The sequence below is a fragment of the Phalacrocorax aristotelis genome, chromosome 1 (assembly GCF_949628215.1).
Source record: "Phalacrocorax aristotelis chromosome 1, bGulAri2.1, whole genome shotgun sequence".
NCBI lineage: Eukaryota > Metazoa > Chordata > Aves > Suliformes > Phalacrocoracidae > Phalacrocorax > Phalacrocorax aristotelis.
The window spans coordinates 84,665,784-84,683,023 of record NC_134276.1 but is presented as its reverse complement, the minus strand read 5'-3'; the positions used below and the strand labels follow the sequence as shown (position 1 = coordinate 84,683,023).

General features: G+C 37.1%; 1 protein-coding gene across 8 annotated transcripts in view; it reads left to right on the top strand.

Annotated features, from left to right (window-relative positions):
• The window catches only part of AP1S2 (adaptor related protein complex 1 subunit sigma 2), a 32,419-nt gene that overhangs the window by 12,178 nt on the left and 3,001 nt on the right, over nucleotides 1–17,240 (top strand). For 2 of the 8 annotated variants that reach the window (XR_012661042.1, XR_012661040.1), the window contains exons 5-6: nucleotides 6,571–6,665; nucleotides 14,466–15,885. The exons of 2 other annotated variants lie outside the window; for them this stretch is intronic. Coding sequence is in view for 2 of the 6 variants with exons in the window: in XM_075096101.1 (XP_074952202.1) it covers nucleotides 14,466–14,501 (36 nt within the window). In the remaining 4 variants the exon portion in view is untranslated. Of the gene's footprint in view, nucleotides 1–6,570; nucleotides 6,666–14,465; nucleotides 15,886–17,240 lie in introns of those variants that run through there. 4 more of the 8 variants (XR_012661041.1, XR_012661039.1, XM_075096101.1 and 1 more) reach the window with 2 other exon arrangements.

Below are 17,240 nucleotides of genomic sequence, written 5' to 3'. Positions count from 1 at the left end.
TTATATATCTGATTTTGATTTTATAAAACTCACAAGTCTGAGTTCATATTTAAATTGAGTTCAGTAAAGTTGGACTCTTTCTGCAGAGGTTTGTTTTCGTATCAACTACTGCTGTGTGCATGCTGACTTTGAAGAGGGCTGTTAAAATAAGTTTGTCACAACTGGAAACTTTTTTTGTACTTTCTGTGAATTTCTGCTTCCCAGAATACTTCAAAGCTACCAGATTGAAATGTGGTTTGATTCCAAATACAGACAATTTCTAGAAGGGTGGTTGTGTGTTTGTTTTTGACCATGTCGGATTCTAATTATGTGCAACAAAAGGACTTCTATTTGGCCCTGAATACTCATATTGCCCAATTTAAAAATTATTAATCAGTGTTGAATACACAACACTATTAATCAGTAACACTCCATACATTAATGTCTGAAGCACCTTAAAGATTAAAAGCTGTACAGAATGCTTATACAAAGAAAAATCATTACAAATACATTTGCATGATGTTAAAAGATATGCAGAGGCATAAAGTGCTGAATAGTGAATTAGTTAATAGCCTTGCTACTTGTATTTTCTGTGGCAGTTTTCCAGGTGTACTTCTGTTCCTGAGCACTTACTTCAGTTTGACATTGAGTTTTTGGTGCTGTGCAGTCCACTTCCTAACTGCTAGAGTTTGTGTGACAAACATACTCACTTTTAAAGCCTTTTTCACCTTCACTCTCTTGTTAGCTCTTCAATAATGTGCTCAATTCAAATATCATTCCCTCCTGCCCCCCCATTTATTATCACCTGATAACTTACCAATAGTGGCTTACTGGCTGTGTTATCCGTATGAATGGCAGTAGAACTAATTATTTCTGTGTTTCCGTGCTTCCTTGTAAATCTACTGCTAGAAATACTTCTGTTCAAAAGAATGCTGTCATGTGTCCCATTTGATAATTTTATATCTTGTTTGCTATAGAAATTCTAAATACCTAACTAGTGATCGCAAAGGCATGCATTTCTGAAAAGGTGTATTTTTGCTTGTGTGAACAACTCAATTATACTGAGAAGAAAATCAGCAGATGCAGTATATTGTTGCATGACTTACACGGGGTGTGTGGAGCAGCTGAAAGATAATCCCATGCATGATTTCATGATACTTATATTTTTTAATTCATAAAACTAGCAACAAAAATATCTTGTATGAAAAAGAGAGGATCTGACTTTTTTCCCTTAAAAGTCCAATTGCTCTGTTGTTATTTGGTGGTCCAAGTAATTAAGTACGGTGCTTGGAACTTCATGGTCGTTTACTGTGCTAAAACACTAAAATCAGGCAGTTAGTAATTCTGATATCTAAAACAAGCAGTTATATATATATTTAAAAAGCAAATCTATACAGACATGTTCATCTTCATTTGGCTTTGAGTGAAAATTGTTTTTGTTATTCATCCTATGTAATTTTTATAAAAGTATTTGGAAATTATCCCCATTTTGTACACCACTATTCTTTTGTAGGGTGTGCATATATTCTTTCAGTAGCTTATTGCAGAACATCAAAAATACTTAAATACATATTTCATATATATAAAAAAGAGGCTTCTCAATAAAAAGGCCAGCAGATCTATCAGTGAATCACACTTGTTTCCATTGCTATTTCAGTAATGATCAAAAATCTAAAAGCTATGTGAATGTTTTTTCTTAGGCTATTGCAGTTTGGTCTCAGACAGTATTTACTAGTCCTTCCACATGAGCAATAATAGATGTGCTAACAATTAACCTCATTTCCTTCGCTATTTCAAGCCCTCACCTCATGCCATATGCAGAAGGGTGCTTGAATTGTTAATGTCAGCTGACTTGCACTAGATGCTTAGAGTTGGTATGTAGATTTACGCTTTCAGTTTTAGAATGACCATCTTTTACTGGAAATTAAAATTTGTTGAATTTCCTGCATATGCCATGAAAACTTTCTTCTTGGAGATGAAAACATTTCTAGTTTGCTCACTGGAAACTGTAGGTTTGAAGGTGTGCATAATAGTGGAGAGGTGGTATTAGCTTGTCCTTGAGATAGGACAAAATAAAGGAATGTTAGCATTAGCAATTACAAAAGAAAATCCCTGATACTTAAGCCTGGAGTGGGTGGGAGTAGAAGGGGTTTTGTCTGGTTTAGGAAACAGCCTTTGTAAGCATCTGTTTCTTACTGGTCTCTTGAGAAACTTTCCATAATTAATGCAATTAATTCAGTCTTACCTTAATGTTAGCTCTTAAATATAGACTGCTGAAATAGACTGTCTTCCGAAGTTGGCAGTGACATTATTTGCCTCAGCTATTCCAGTATTCCTTTCAACAAGAATGAATAATGAAATCTTCGTTATAATGGAGATCTGACTGCCTTGATTGCCGTCTGTTCTTTATGTGTAACTTCTGGCTCAGTTTCAGGTAGTCAGCTTCGTTGGTCAGCTGAAGACTGCAGTTCTTAAGACGTGTATGTACTTGATTTTAGGCTCAGATAATGATCTGTGATTACATTGAAGAAGGTACATATGGGAAGCTGTAAGAGTTACTGTGAATGAGATAAGGGATATGTTGGTAGTTCATTATTTAAGGGTTAGGAAATGGCTACAATCTTTGTGGAATTGGAATTCTCCCAGCTTGTAGAAGATACAGGAAGTTGTGGTAGTGATTTGGTAGCTGACACATTTGTAAAATGCATTTCAGCCTTCAGTCCCTGAAGGATGTTGGATATGTAGCAGGGAAAGAGGTTATAATGCAGTCAGATTGTTTGATCTTTTGGTTTAAGTATGAAGTGTATAGCATGTCCATTTATATTGAAGATATTGACTCTGATACATGGATCAAAAATAAAGTGAGCTCATCCATGGTATTGGTTCTAAATATTATTTAAGAACCTGGAATGAAACTATATCTGGTTTTATGTGAGAGGTAAAGTTGATACATAAGCAGAATAAATAAGTCCAATTTGGGAGTGTGCATTTGACGTAATTACTTTCTTTTTGAGGTATGTCCTGTTTTCTTAATTATGCTGTTGAAAGTGTATGTGCTTTTTTAGTTGGTGAGGAAATGCATGTGTGTGGAAATGGCTTTTTGCAAAATACTTTAAGTGTGAGAGGCAGGTTTCACACACACCCCCCCAGTCTTGGGAATACTAAGTTGAATTGCTTGTTCTTAAAGACTGGCATAGTTCGTTGCAAAACATATTACTCAGAAACAAGAGAAAGCGTATTGGGCCTAAATGAAGAGGTCAGTTGCTTTTGTGTGGTCAGTTGCTTTTGTGTTTGCTTTCGCACATCAGTTGATCAGATGATTGTTATTTTATGAATGAAGTAGGCCTTGTATGCATGCTTGACTACAGTGGTGTGCTCTGACTTTGTGTATATATAATATGCTTTGGAAGAACTTATTTGCACCTTGTCTTTGGAAAATCTGTTTTTGATGTTCAGTTATGATATGGGTTTTCTTGTCGTCACAAAAACTAGGAATTCAGTGTTTGCAGGATGGAGAGCAAGGAGATAATGAAGTTACAAAGTGTTTGATTGTGTGAAACTGTGCAAGAGTAGAATTTCCAAACATGTCAGCTGAAGTTCCAAGCCTTGTCATGTTATCATCTATTCTTTAGTGTTAATTACTCTGCTTTGTATCATTCTGTTCAAGTAGAAAATGACTTAAAATCTTCCAAGAACTGCATTTCTGACTTCATATATATATGTGTATGTTTTTGGCTGTCCTGCTTGTTGTTTACTGTTGACTATTGAGTTTATAGATTCACTGATAAAACCTGCCAACAGTTTTTTTTTAAGAAATCGTAGATTCATAAATACGTAATAAATTCAGCTGGACTTTAGATGACATGAACTTAAGAATACACGTAATCAGGAATCATAGGAACATCACTTGTCGTTAGAACAAACCTCTAAAGACAACCACTTAAGATTTAACAGTGTCAGACAGGTCTGTAAACCTTTATCAAAGGTGTTTCCATATTTTTAATAGATACTTTTGAATTGTCCTCCTTGTACTGTGAAGTAGGCTTTCCTGCAAATACTTAACAAATTGTACTCTTCTATGTAAAGCAATAGGAATTGGTCCAGAAAATTAATAGTAGAACCTGCATCTCTGTTGTTCTCCCAAGTAGGAATGGGGGGGAGGGGAAGTTAACCTCTTCAGATTTAAATGTCGTCTTGCAAAAGTGGCATTGAGCATCCAGGAAGTTATCATATCATGCTTCACCCCCTTCTCATTCTAGCAGCTTTTTCCTCTGGTAACTTAAATATTTTACTGGTCTGTGTGTAAGTCTTTTGATTCTTTTTGGAAAAATGCAGTTCAATATCTTAATGTTCTTTGAAGTTTCTTGCTTCTCTGGATGTGTCATGATGCTGAGGATTTACCATAGGTTAGCAGGTTGTGAATTCTGAGTGCTTTAGAAATCCAGTTGTCTTTCCAGAAACATGTTGTCAAATCTTAATCTGTCCTTGGCTTTAAGAATTGAAATGGATGGAAAGCAGTCCACTTTTTACCTGAGTAGCTTTAGTTGAGACCTTTTAAAATACCGTTTTAGTAAATCTCTCTATAATATTCTCCTTTTTTGGACTGTTTTGTTCAGTGTCTATGCATGTAAGGTGTGAGTAATCTTATTCTATAAAAGAAATCAAAATGCTGATTAGAAGTACTTAAGACTCAATAGTTATGAGGAAGGAGTCTTCCATATAAATATTAAGTATGCATTCTGTTAGCTTTGCAGACCGAAACACTAGGAAGTTTCAATTAAGACTAATTAAGACAAGTTAGTGTAAGTCAAAAGTCCTTGCTGTCTAAGTATTCAGTACCCCCTCTGATGTGAATTCCGGTACTGATCAGCAACATCCACTTTGTTAAAACTACCTGCAAAGTTCATCATTCATTGATATAAGCAATTCTTGTAGAACTGTTGAGGGTATATTTAAGAGTACACTGAACTCCTCATAGATTATAGTTCTATTAAGGGTAGATTTATTATCTGTACACTCAACTGATAGATTTTTTTTTTCTCCAGAGTTCCTCTTCTGTTGCTGTCTGCAGAAGCTTTGTGTCAGGGTGATACGATGAAAATTTTAGCACTGCTGCATATGCCACGGCTGTTTCGAGGAGCTTAGTTGCGTGCTTTCAGTCAATAAACATAGTAAATTCAATGAACAATTGCAGAAGCATGCTTGACAGTAAGGAGTATTTTATCTTCAAAATTAGATGCTCTTTCTGAATGAGCACATTCATCTGCATTTTAATAGAACATGTTCCCTGAATCTGGCAGAACGCTGTAAAGAGCAATGTTAACATTTGAACCTTGAGATAGTGAGGAGAAAATTCCATTTTTACTTTAGTGCCGGAGAGTTGTCTGAGATGATGTGTCATGTTGCAGTGCTACTACTCTTCCCTAAAATTCTCGCTTCCTGTGAAGATGGTTTTAGTATCACAGAATAGTAGGTGAAAATAATAGAACGTCCCCAGGAGGCATCCCACTGTGTTTGGTTTTTAGATTCTCATTTCTTTGTGGTCTTATCTGTGTGTTGTACAGATCTTGGGCCCATTGCTGGTCTGTATTTTGGAGACTTATTTTTATTATTTTTAAGGGAGAAGCCATGTTTTTTGTTGCCAAGCTGTCTCACAACAGTAGTAGTTCTGGTGATAGATATCAAGATGCATTAAAAGTGTATAAATTTTAAATCTTATGCTGAAAAGTTGATTTTAAAAAGACAAAAAAACCCTCTGAGAAGACCTGTTGCTCACAGTTCTTTGAGAAATCTAAGTATGTTTGATTAATAGATGGATTAAAGTGGAAATGTTAACTTTTTGCACCAAGCATTACTACATGAAAATGACTGGCTTATCGCATACAGCTCAGCAAGTAACAGTGATGGCTTGATTGTAAATACAATTACATAAATTGTATAAATTACTTCAGGGATGGTAGGTAGATAAGTTGAATGAAACACTTATTTCGCTTCATGGAACAAATTTTACTTTAATGTTAATATTAGTAGTAATACTGTGTGAAACTTAGTCACTGAATTAATATATGTAAATTTGGTAGCATTCTATTCTATTATGCTCTCAATCTGTTATCACGAACAACTGATCTTAAGTTAATTTTAAAAAAAAATTAATCTTCGTTCAAGCACAGGTGAAACTTCCTAAACAACTCTCTAGAACTAGAACTCATTCTTTTAAGGTTCTAAAGTCCTTTATCTTGTTACGAAATGAAAAATAAACTTAATTTTTTTTAACGCATCTACTTGGCGTCTTTGAACACATGTTGTTTACTGATGCATTTCTGTTTCCTTTCTTAACAGTGAGCTTTTAATAGGACCTAATAAAATTGCATTAACTTAAAGAATAACAATAGCTGAAACACATTTGAGTGAAATAACTGAATTTACTTTTCTACATAGTTTAGAATATTGTTTAACTTCTGTTTTAAATGGAAATAAGCTGTAAATTGGGTGGGTGTTGGGGTTTTGTGGTGTGTTTTTTTTTGTGTTTTTTTTTTTTTAATTAAGTAGTTGGTATTACATTTTCACTGCTGCTTGATTTTGTATTTATAGAGCCAGAATGAAGACTGGGGAGGTTTGTCTGAGGATATCTTATGATTAAGAGCAATCTAAGGCATTAGTCCTTTTGACCCCCATCTAAATGATTGGTAACTACCAAGTTTACCATTTTGGTGGCATGGATTAAATGGGTGCTATGGAAAGACTGCTGCACGTGCAATTAAGTCCTTGCAAGGGTAAACAGAAAATGGGTGATGGGCTTAACTTTCTGCAACTCTTGCATGATGGTCTTTGAAGAGTGCTTTGAGTGTTCCTTTTTATTTTCCTTTTTTGTACTAACCGCATCAACTTGAAGTGTCTGACTTCTACTAGCTTTCTTTGGTGTTGACAATTAAGTGGGATAATGCAAGTCAGAGAAATGGATACCAAAACTAATAACTAAACAGATGTTTGGCTTTGTTTACTTACAATCAATCTGTGTAAACGTGTATTTACTGGAAAATGAGCTGTTTACATCTGCTGTGCAAAGAAAACGGGCCCTAAAAAGACTGGGTGCTGCTGCAATTGACTGTATATCAAGTGCCGGATGCTGCATGACAGAACAAAGCTTATTTGCATATATAGTGCATTGCAACATATTTTTGTCCAAAGCATAAGTGCAATACATTGTGGCAGTCCTACTAATAAAGGTAAGATTTTATTTTACGTAAGGCAAGCTTAAAACACACATGAAAATGATTTGCTGGAGAAAACTTAATAATTCCACTGATTATTTGATATCATGATAAACAAGTAGTTTAGTAAAGAAACTGGCTTTTGTAATGTGGAAGTGTAGTAATAGATCTAATTTCATATGCAGCTTTATAAATATTAGGATTTAGTTTCCAGACAAAAGAATATCATTATAATAGACAGAGATATTTTGTAATATGTTCAAAATCAAATTCACTGTTGGTATATATGGGTATTTTTACCATTTAAAAGTTACCTAGAATATGATACAGCAGTTGATCTGTGTTGGAGTGGGGTGTAGTTAATAACCTGCTTGTGTATTAGACCTGTAGAATTAGGGCAGCCAACAAGTCATTTGTTCAAAATAGGATTTCTTATGTGAGTTTGAATGTATTCTAAGATCACAATAAAACCTAAATGCTCAAGCTTGATTTTTTTTTTTTCCAGTCTTTTCCCCATGTTTATTGTTTTTTCTCTTCCCTTTGTGATAACAAGTTCATGTATGAACAGTGTGATTCTCACGGTGAGGTTAGTATCAATACTGTGACTGTCAAAGTTTCCTTGTGATTAAAACTTTAAAAAGTATTTCTGTTGTTTGGAACCGACGCTAATATAGAGCTTTTACTTAGGAAAGAGCAAAAGCTTTTTTTGTTGTCTTAGATGGCTACAAAGACCAATTCTGGAACATGCAAGCTCGGGCTTAGAGAATACTGTGACTCCAGTTTACTTGTCTACTGCATGTCCCTGATTAATTCTACGTATGGGCAGTTTTAGTTGAAGTGTGCTTTTTTCCCCACTAATTTAAGCAGAGGGGCATTATCAGATGCCCACAGGATGCTCCTTCCTGGTCTGTACTGTTCCCTGGAAAGGAGTGAAGGTATATTCGCTGCATACAGAGCTAAATTTACAGGGTTGTCATGACTCCACAGAATATGGAGGGGCAGGGATGGCATCTGTTGGGTTGAGTGGAGAGGGACAGGTAGATGGTTGCACATAATAAGAGATGGGGATACTTTGCCTGCAGGAAGGAACAGTGTCTTGTATATAGGAATGAGGATCATCTGTGGTAAAGACAGACCTCCTGAGGTAAAGAAGGTTGTCTTTGGGAAAGGGAAGGAGTTTGACTCATATAGCTTCTGTTCTTGGATTAACCTGATATTTAACTCATAGGTTATACAGCTTCAAATTACTTAGTGTTACTCTGTCAAGCATAAACAAGCACTAAATGAGTCAAATCTGACTCTTTGAGGCTTGTTTCAGAGAGATTTGCTTGTATACTAGGGTGCTGAGTTCCACATGTGCTGTATGGCAAGTATAAGAAGAAACATACTCAGAAACAGTCTATTCCATACAGAATTTGGTTAAATTTAAGGTAAGCCTTGTATAATGTTGAAAACCTAAGTGGTATACAACTAGACAGGGTGAAATCTTTTTATTGTACATCAAGTTCTACTGATTAAAACATACGCTTTCTATCAGGAGCAGTTTACAGGTGGTTAAAGTCATGGTCTTGAGTCAGGGTGCAGTTATCACCTAAACCATGCTGACAGTGACTCTTGTTGAAAGGCCAGATCCATTCCTGCTGCTGCCTTTGTGGTGGCACTTGCGTTGATCCACTTGTCCTGTGTTTGTGGCTCCTAGCTCATTAGCTAAAATCTGAGAATATGCAGGGGAGCATGAGGGAAGTGCCAGGAGGAGGAAAGCAGTGGCATTGAGATGGGAGGTAAAAGGCAGCTGCTTCTGGTGGCAGCCAGAACTTTTGCTAATGCTAATTAACGTTCTATTTTTAACAAATCCAGGTGTTCTAAAAAGCCAGTGTTCTCTGTGTCTTGTCTTAATTCATGCTTCCTGTGAACCCCCAAGTCAGCTGGCATAGTTAGGTAAATTCTAATTTACTGGTTTTATGCTGCTGGCCTGAGTGATAGGAGTGTGGCAAGGAGCTTCAGCAGCAGTGTTGACTTACGGAGTTTTCAGTTGTCCTTTCTCTCCCTCTTCCCTTTGTGCCAGAGAAACTATTTATATGACCATTCTAGAACTGGATTTCAGATCCATTTAAACTGATCCAATTTAAATTGCTCATTTCAGAAAACATATAGTCAGCAGTTTTTTCTTTTTCGTGTTTACAGCTTGGCCCTGCAAACACTTGTCAAAACAACTATAAGAAGGCAAAATGCTGAACAGGAGGGAAGGCGAATGCTTAAATGCTATTGCCATGGAAGCCGAGTGATGCTGGATGTGACATGGCTTGTTACAGCAGTATATTCTGGTCATCCCTTCAGAGATACAGCCCTGCAGTTTAAGAAATGGTTCCTTAAGCCTGGGGGAATAAGTAATGCAAACCTGTAGCTGCAGTGCTGGAAGAAAATGGAAAGAAAAATTAATGAATCCTTATGTGTGTAGTTTGGCAAACTACCAAACGTACAGACACTGTGGGATTATCTGATAGAAAAAATTGGTGGTTTGTAATAATTTTGGCTCTAGCTTCACAATACGAAGTATTCAGCAGTAGTATTTGCTTAAACCATTTGTGTTTTTGTAGTATGGAGGTGGAGCCTCCAGTGGATGCTTGGAACCATCCTTACCCTTAAAGATTAGACTGTCAGTTCTTTATAGCTTACTGTGTAGCAACTGATCGGCAGGTATAAAGCACTGCTTCCTGGAGCAATTATCACCTCTGATCCAGGAGATCAGAATAGCAACTAAGAAGCAGGAAGCACCCGCTATTATCCAGTTACAGTACATGAAGCTTCCACTGGTATTTTTACTTCTGAGTTTGATAGGGAGGCAGGCAGGCAGGCCGCCGTCATATCCTTGTGCTCTGGTCTGTTAAGGTGATGTTTTAGAGCTGAAGTGTGCATACGCTAGGAGGTTTTGCTGAATTAACAGTTGTATGATGACTGTTGCTGTTTCAGACTCTAGTTGAGTATCGTGTTGACTAATTTGCACCAATCTTGAAGATTTCTGTTTTTGTCCTCTCTGTATAGGAAGCTGCAGGCAAGATCTTGGCTTGGAGTTGGCACTGATGTAGGATTGTTCTTTGTTTTTGAACAGCATCATAGCTAATATTTGTCTTTGAACATGTGCAGGACCTCATGGGTGTTTCTGGGTTCTCTGAGAAAACACTTTGCTCTCCTTTGAAAGTAAAGCAGAATTTTCCCAATAACCATGTAATTGGAGTTTCTGAATAGTTAGCTAACCAAATACTGGGAAACAGATACGGTACTATTTTGAAATCCCTCAAAAGGCAAGTGAACAGCGGCAATTTTCTAAAGCCTTTCATTAGAAGTATTTCCTAATAAAGATTCAGAAGTAGAGTGTAAAAGTAATTGCTTGTGAAGCATTGCTAAAGAAGTGCTTGTTAAATATTAATGTCTTCCTACTGTAAGAACTAAATGTTTCTAAACAGAAATCCTCATCCCTCACCTCTCTTTTCCCCATAGCCTGCTTCTGTAGAATTTTTCCCAAACCGCTGAGCACTTCATGGTCCCGCATCTTGTTTGTTGTTCTAGCTTGGGCTTTGTTCCAATGCTGGGGACAAAAAAGCCAAGTCCTTTTGAAAAGGTAGCAGTTGTAATTTTTGCCTGCAGTTTAACATGGCTTTGTGCTGGTTTTGATGGGAAAACAAAAACCTAAGCAAACTTCCCCTGAAAAAGGTGGTGTCCAAGTATTTGTGAAGTCTTACGTTGCTGCTGTGTGGTGTTGTCAGTAAAATGGCAGCACTGCAAAACACTGAACTTGAGTCAGTTTGGTGTAGGCGTAAATAATTTCTTGTCTCTCTTGCCTGAGGAAATAGACTGTTTTCTTGTCCACTACAGATGTAAAATAGCTTAAATTGTAACAAGAAAATAATTTCAAAGTAGATGTTAGGCAAATTTTCCAGTGGTGATGATAATGAAGCATTAAGTAGATTGCCTGGGGGGCATTAAAAAGTTTCCATCACTGGATGCCTTTAACAGATAAAATATCTCTCAGGAATGTTACAGGTATGCCCTTTGGGGGACTGGACTAAAAGAAGTCCCTTCTAATTTTAGTTTGATTATGACTTTTAATTATGTTGGGTCATGACAAAGTTGGCTGAGAAAAACGTCACTTGGGTTGGGCTAGCTAAATAGTTATGTTGACTCAAATCAATTCTACCATTTTTCTAATTTAAAAATCTCTAATGACTCAGACTGACAATTTCAGAGAGTGTTATTAGCTTTTTAAAATTAGTTGTAAACACAGATGTCAGCTTGAAAAAGATGGATTCTAGTAACTTTAAAACGTGCAATTGCAGTGTGCAGCTTGTACTGTAGAGCTATTACTGCTTTGGCATAACTAGGATCTAAGACTTGTGTTAAAGTCAGATAAAAAATTTACATCCACACTTTAAAATAAGCGATGATTTTTCAGAGGTAGTATTTGATGTTAGTTTGCCATTGTATTGTGCTGTAAGGATACTATTGCCTCTTCCCTAGCTGCCAGATAAACTTATAAATTCATTAGGTAGCTAGTCATCTCCAGGACATGCTTCACAGGGTCAGGTGTTGTCTGAGGTCTGCAGAGTCCCGCAGAAGGAAGGCAAGGTAGTCTGGATACTGATGGTAGAAGCTGATGTCTGTCCTTCCCCCGAGATTGTCTTTTCTGGTATTCAGAGCAGCAGGCTAACTGCTCGGGAGACAACATGGTAGGGAAGACAGTGAAAGCTTGTGAGACACTATACTTCTGTGATGGCAAACAATTTGTCAAAACTTTTTCCATTCTGTTGTTAGTCAGGCTTCCCGCAGTGCTAGACCCTCTGTGTGTTGTCTCGGACATCTTCAGTGGGGTACAGAGGCCTCACTGAAACTGCAGTGTTTGCCATCTCACAATATTGCTGTTATCGCATCATATCTCAGTTACTGTTGTCTTCCATTTTAATCTTTTAGATTCACCTCTCCAATGTCAGTTTATTGCTAGTCTAGTTGCAGTTGGTGTTTACATGTTGTGTAAGCTACAAAGCCACCGAGTGAAATAACCTCTTTCTTCCTGTTGTTATCTGACAATCTGTATTGCTTTATCAGTAGATAGTAAGTTTCTGTCAAGATGAGGCACTAATCCCATAACAGTAATTTGAGTCAATTTTGTGTAACACGATTTTTGCATCAAAGACAGTTAATTCCTCAAGTTATAAACCATTGAAAATATGAACAGGGTGGGGAATACCTCAGGGGTGTGTGAGAGAGTAGAAGTTTGAGAAATACTGAAAGGTAACAAGTAGATATATATGAAATGAATGCTTCTGTGTCCTTACTTGATGATACCAGCTGGGTAAAATGGAACATGGTCAGGGGTTACACACCAAAGAGTGTGCTGAAGAATGTGTGCAGCCTGGGATAATCTTTGAACACAACAGTGAATGGTAATCAACTTCACAGCAGTGCTAGAAAATGAGCTGATGTCACTCTTCTTTCCGTCCAGAGACCTACTGTAAAATTGAAGAGTAATCTGTTATGAGGTTTGACAGGCATTTTAGTGGAGACACCACCTTTGGCACCAGGTTTCCAAGCATGAAACACTGGAAGACATGAGGGTTGGTTTTGGTTGGTTGTTAGGGTTTTTTGTTTCGAGGAGGAGGAGAATCAGTCACATGTATGTGTATATGTTCCAGGTAAAAACTCAACTGAAAACATGAAACTGTATAAATTGGGCATTTGAGATTGTTACAATATGCCTGGTTTTCAGTTGTCTTAATGAATCTATATCATGCCAGCAGTGCTAAGTAAAGCAGAAGTTTTCCATAAGTACCTCTCTAGGAATTTTTTGTCTGTGGAGGCTCCAGCAGTTCTAGAGTTAATATCTTTTTAGACAAAGCTTTTTGTCCTTGGAGCTACTACTGCATACCACCATCATGTGCCATTCCTTTTCCAGTTAGGTGTATGCCTCAGCATTTTGTTTCTAATATAGGCTGACACTTGACTTAAGCAGTAAGGGAGGTTCTAAGAGTTAAAATTTGCATTTGTAATTCTGTTATATACCAAATTCTTCTGAATTCTATCAAAAATGACTACTTATTTGCAACTGTCACTGAGCTATAGGTGCTAGTATTTTGAGAACTACTGGGTTTGTAGTTGGCTTGTTCAGAATTATTCTAACCTCTATGGAATAATGTTCAGATTACTGATAGTGAAGAGCAGTATAAATCCTGTAAAGCATCTAGAATATTTTTGTTGTGCTTTTTTGTAACTGGCATTTAGATTTTTAAAATACGCAAGTTTGAATGTGTGAATAAACTGAGGTGGCACAGAGGAAATTAGGTTTAGAAGTTATAGGAACTTTCTCATGCTGTTGTGAGACTTCCATAATTTTGGGAGGTGGGTTACTAAAACAGATTGAAGATATTAATTGGTGCATCATGAAAGATGGTAACTGATAGGCAGAGTTGCTTTGTGCCTTTTCTTCCCCTACCCCACTAAATGTGTAACGGGCATATGTGGGGCTGATACTCCGAATTGCTATTACTCCATTAAAAATGTCCTCACCTGACTTCAGGGCACTGCTTAGGATACAAAAAGTTGAGTATCGCTTGCTTTCTAACTCATCTTTTAATAAATTGTATACTAACATTCATGCTAATAATATAAGAGTACTAAGTTCAGCGGCATAATTCAAAAGCAAAGAAAACTTTGCCTCCTGTGAGAGATCTCGTGGATACCTACCGCTTTCCTTTTTAAACAGTCACTCTTTGACAGACAATTTTGGTTGCAAGTAGTGCCACTGCTGGCTACCCTGGCATGGTGCTGCTCACAGCTGTGTCCTAGAGGCCTGTGGTACACCAGTGTGTGTTTCAGAGCAGGTATGGTAGGTGATGTCAGAAGTTCACTTAGCCCAGTGCCCTGTCTCTGACAGTAGCCAACATTGATATCTACTGAAGAGGCTAGAATGGAGTAAATGGTCCATCTCTGGAACAGTGTCTCAGCTTCCAACATTTTTTGGCTGAGAAGAAACTCTGAGCTCACATAGTACAGTAATTATGCTGTGAAGTTGTCCTGTGTGTTGTTGGGCCCAGTGTGCAAGCATGGGGGTGGGTAAAACGATGGTTCTCCCCACCCTCTAAGGTCTAGAGTAGTCCAAAATACAGTATTGTGTTTCTGTATGTCCTTTTCATGTCAGAGATACAATAGTGAGGTAATCTTTGTTTTCTTGCATATCTGTCCACCTTTCTATTATGTATAAGAATATGTACATTTCTTTTGTAGCCACGTCATGAATACTTTAATGTCCCAGTGTACTAAATGGCTTCATTCATCATGCATGCAGAATTTCAGAGGAGATAGACCTGTGGCTTACTCATGACAGAACATTATCATCAGCTTGGTGAATCCAGTCATCATGAATCTAATAGAATACCACACCCATTCTCTGCTGTTGTACTCTCCTCTTCCCCCTCTGTTCTACAGTGTTGTCTCTTCACATGTCTCATTTCAACAAAACTTGTGCTTGTTGGCATATGGTTTAACTTTTTATTATGTGTAAGCTTGAAGTCTTATGCTTAAAAGTTCTGTAGAATTTTCTGAGCTAAACATCTATATGCTGCAACACCTATACTGTAACATTACTTGGCCTGTGTTTATCTTTCAAATAAGCTGTGGTGGTATTTAAATGTACGCTTAAAACTTGTAGGTGAAGTTAGTATTTACAGAGAAACTAGTGAAGGAGTAGTAGCGTGTGAAATGTGTACAGACACAAGTATTACATACTGCACACGATTCTACACGGACCTTGCATCTTAATTAAAGATGCACATACCAGTATCGTCTTCTGAGACTGGCACAGTGGTGTGACTTACCTGATAAAGAGGAGGAAGGCAAAATTGGTTAGGGCAAAGAAAATGACTACGTAAATCTGAAGATACAACAGTAGTATTTAAATGTTCAAAACGCTTTTGTGAGTAGTTGAACAACTGCTGCTACTGAAGGAGAGAACAAGTTCATTGTTTTAGAAATGGTTAGGGTTGGAAAGATTTATTTTTAAATCTATTAACAGCATACTTGAAATATGTCTCCTTCAATTGGCTGTTCCAGTTTTAAGTACAGGCTACCTTGTATATCAGAGAATTGCCACGAGGATGAATATGATAAGTACTTCTCAATTAAAAAGTGTGGGTAGAGTGAGAGGGCACATATTGCATCCTCTCTTTGCCTAGTAGAAGAGAATAACTTGTAACCTAAAACCAGTGCTGGTTTTGAAAATGGTTTAAATGTAATTAGCAAGAAGGTGGTTACCAAGATTAACCACCAACAGCTAGTTCCACGTACTATATGTGGTAATGCACTACCTTTCAAATATTAAACTGACATTAAAATGGGAGATCTAGAAGATTAGATGAAAGATTTGGATTGGACTTGCAGCATTCTGAAATTCTAGAAAACAAGATGTTAGGAGTGGTTTTCCATTTCCAAGTTTGCCTTTTTTTCTGTAAGACATTAACAATGCGTTTGAACGTCTGGTTAATGCTGCTTTAGCCTGCATTATTTCATGCCTGTTGGCCTAAAATGCTGTGCATTGAGCTGTAATGAGATGCTGTTTTTCTTGTTATCTGTATACAGCTGCTTGCTTCTAAGTGACTAGGTAATGAATTAGCTTTCCTGGCATGTTTGAAATAAAGTATTGCATGCACTTTTGTCTCATGTGAATGACTTTTTTCCTCATCTGTGTTCTGATATATTTCAAATTTGCATTGTTTGCCTTGGGTGATTCTGAGCTGCAGGTAGTATATATTACTGCAGGACATTTTCCATAACAATTGGGTAAAGTGTTTGACACTTCCTAAAACAAATAATGTGAACAAAACAGAATACAATCCATTCTATTTGTTTCTTAAAAGGCATAATTGATGAAATTATTCCTCTAGCAAAACACATTAGCCTTTGGGTATTCCTTTTGAGATTATATTGTTGATGTGCACGGAAGAAGGCATGTCTGCCTCAAGGTTACTGCTGTTGTATTAAAAAATTAAAACCTTACTGAGTTTTACCGCTGAGGTATCTGTGGACAAGTAGCTGATGTCCTTGAAATACATTGCTTTAAATTCATTGTTAGCCAATGACCTTGATTTACTTGAAAAAACTTTAAGTATATGCCTGGTGAAAATTACCTACAACTTTGAATCGGCAGTGGAGACAATAATATTCAACTGCTCTAAAAATAGTAGCAGCAGCGCATTGTGTTTCTTCATAGCTCTTGAGCAACATTTTTCTGGGTAATGTGGGAAATACCCTGTTTTACCACTGAGTAACTGTAAGGGTCCACTGCTGTCTAACCAATTGAAAACTGAGAAGCTGTTTTATTACAAATATTTTCAAGACCCTGAAATGCTTGAGAAGTTATATTCTGTTAGAATACTCTGAATTCTGTTGCTATAATTCAGATGTAGGATTTTTTGAGTGAAATGCTTTAAGTTGGTGGATAAGGGAGACACATGTCCTCGCAAATGAATGCAACAAAGTAATCTGGGAATAAATATGATGGGATAGCCTTCTCTGCAATCAGTGTCTCCTTTTGGGGGATTTGTGTTAGAATACACACGTAAATCTTTAATCCTGCCATCCTGTCTGGCTTTGTTGAGGTCAGTGCAGCTCTGAGAATATTTAAATATTACATCAGTGAGAAACCACCCCCGCCCCCCCGCCCCGCTACATCTTTAATACAAAGTATCTTGTTTCCAGTTTTAACTTGCCCTTTTCTTGCAATTTCTTATTTGCTACTGGATTTTGGAAGGCATCTCAAAAGTGCTTGAAGGTGGCCCGTTCTCAGCACTGACTTAAGTTAAAATGAAGTTGCCTTTAAAATACCATAGCTGGTTCCTTCAATACTATATTGCCTCATACGTGAACTGAATGAGGATTGTAAACTCAATCATTTTGTGCTACATAGTCAGGGTTCATTGACTGAGTGTTCTGGTCTTATTTGCAAGATCTGAGGCATTTAATGATGCATTTGACAATTTTTTAAAAAATAAACGTTTAGAAAGC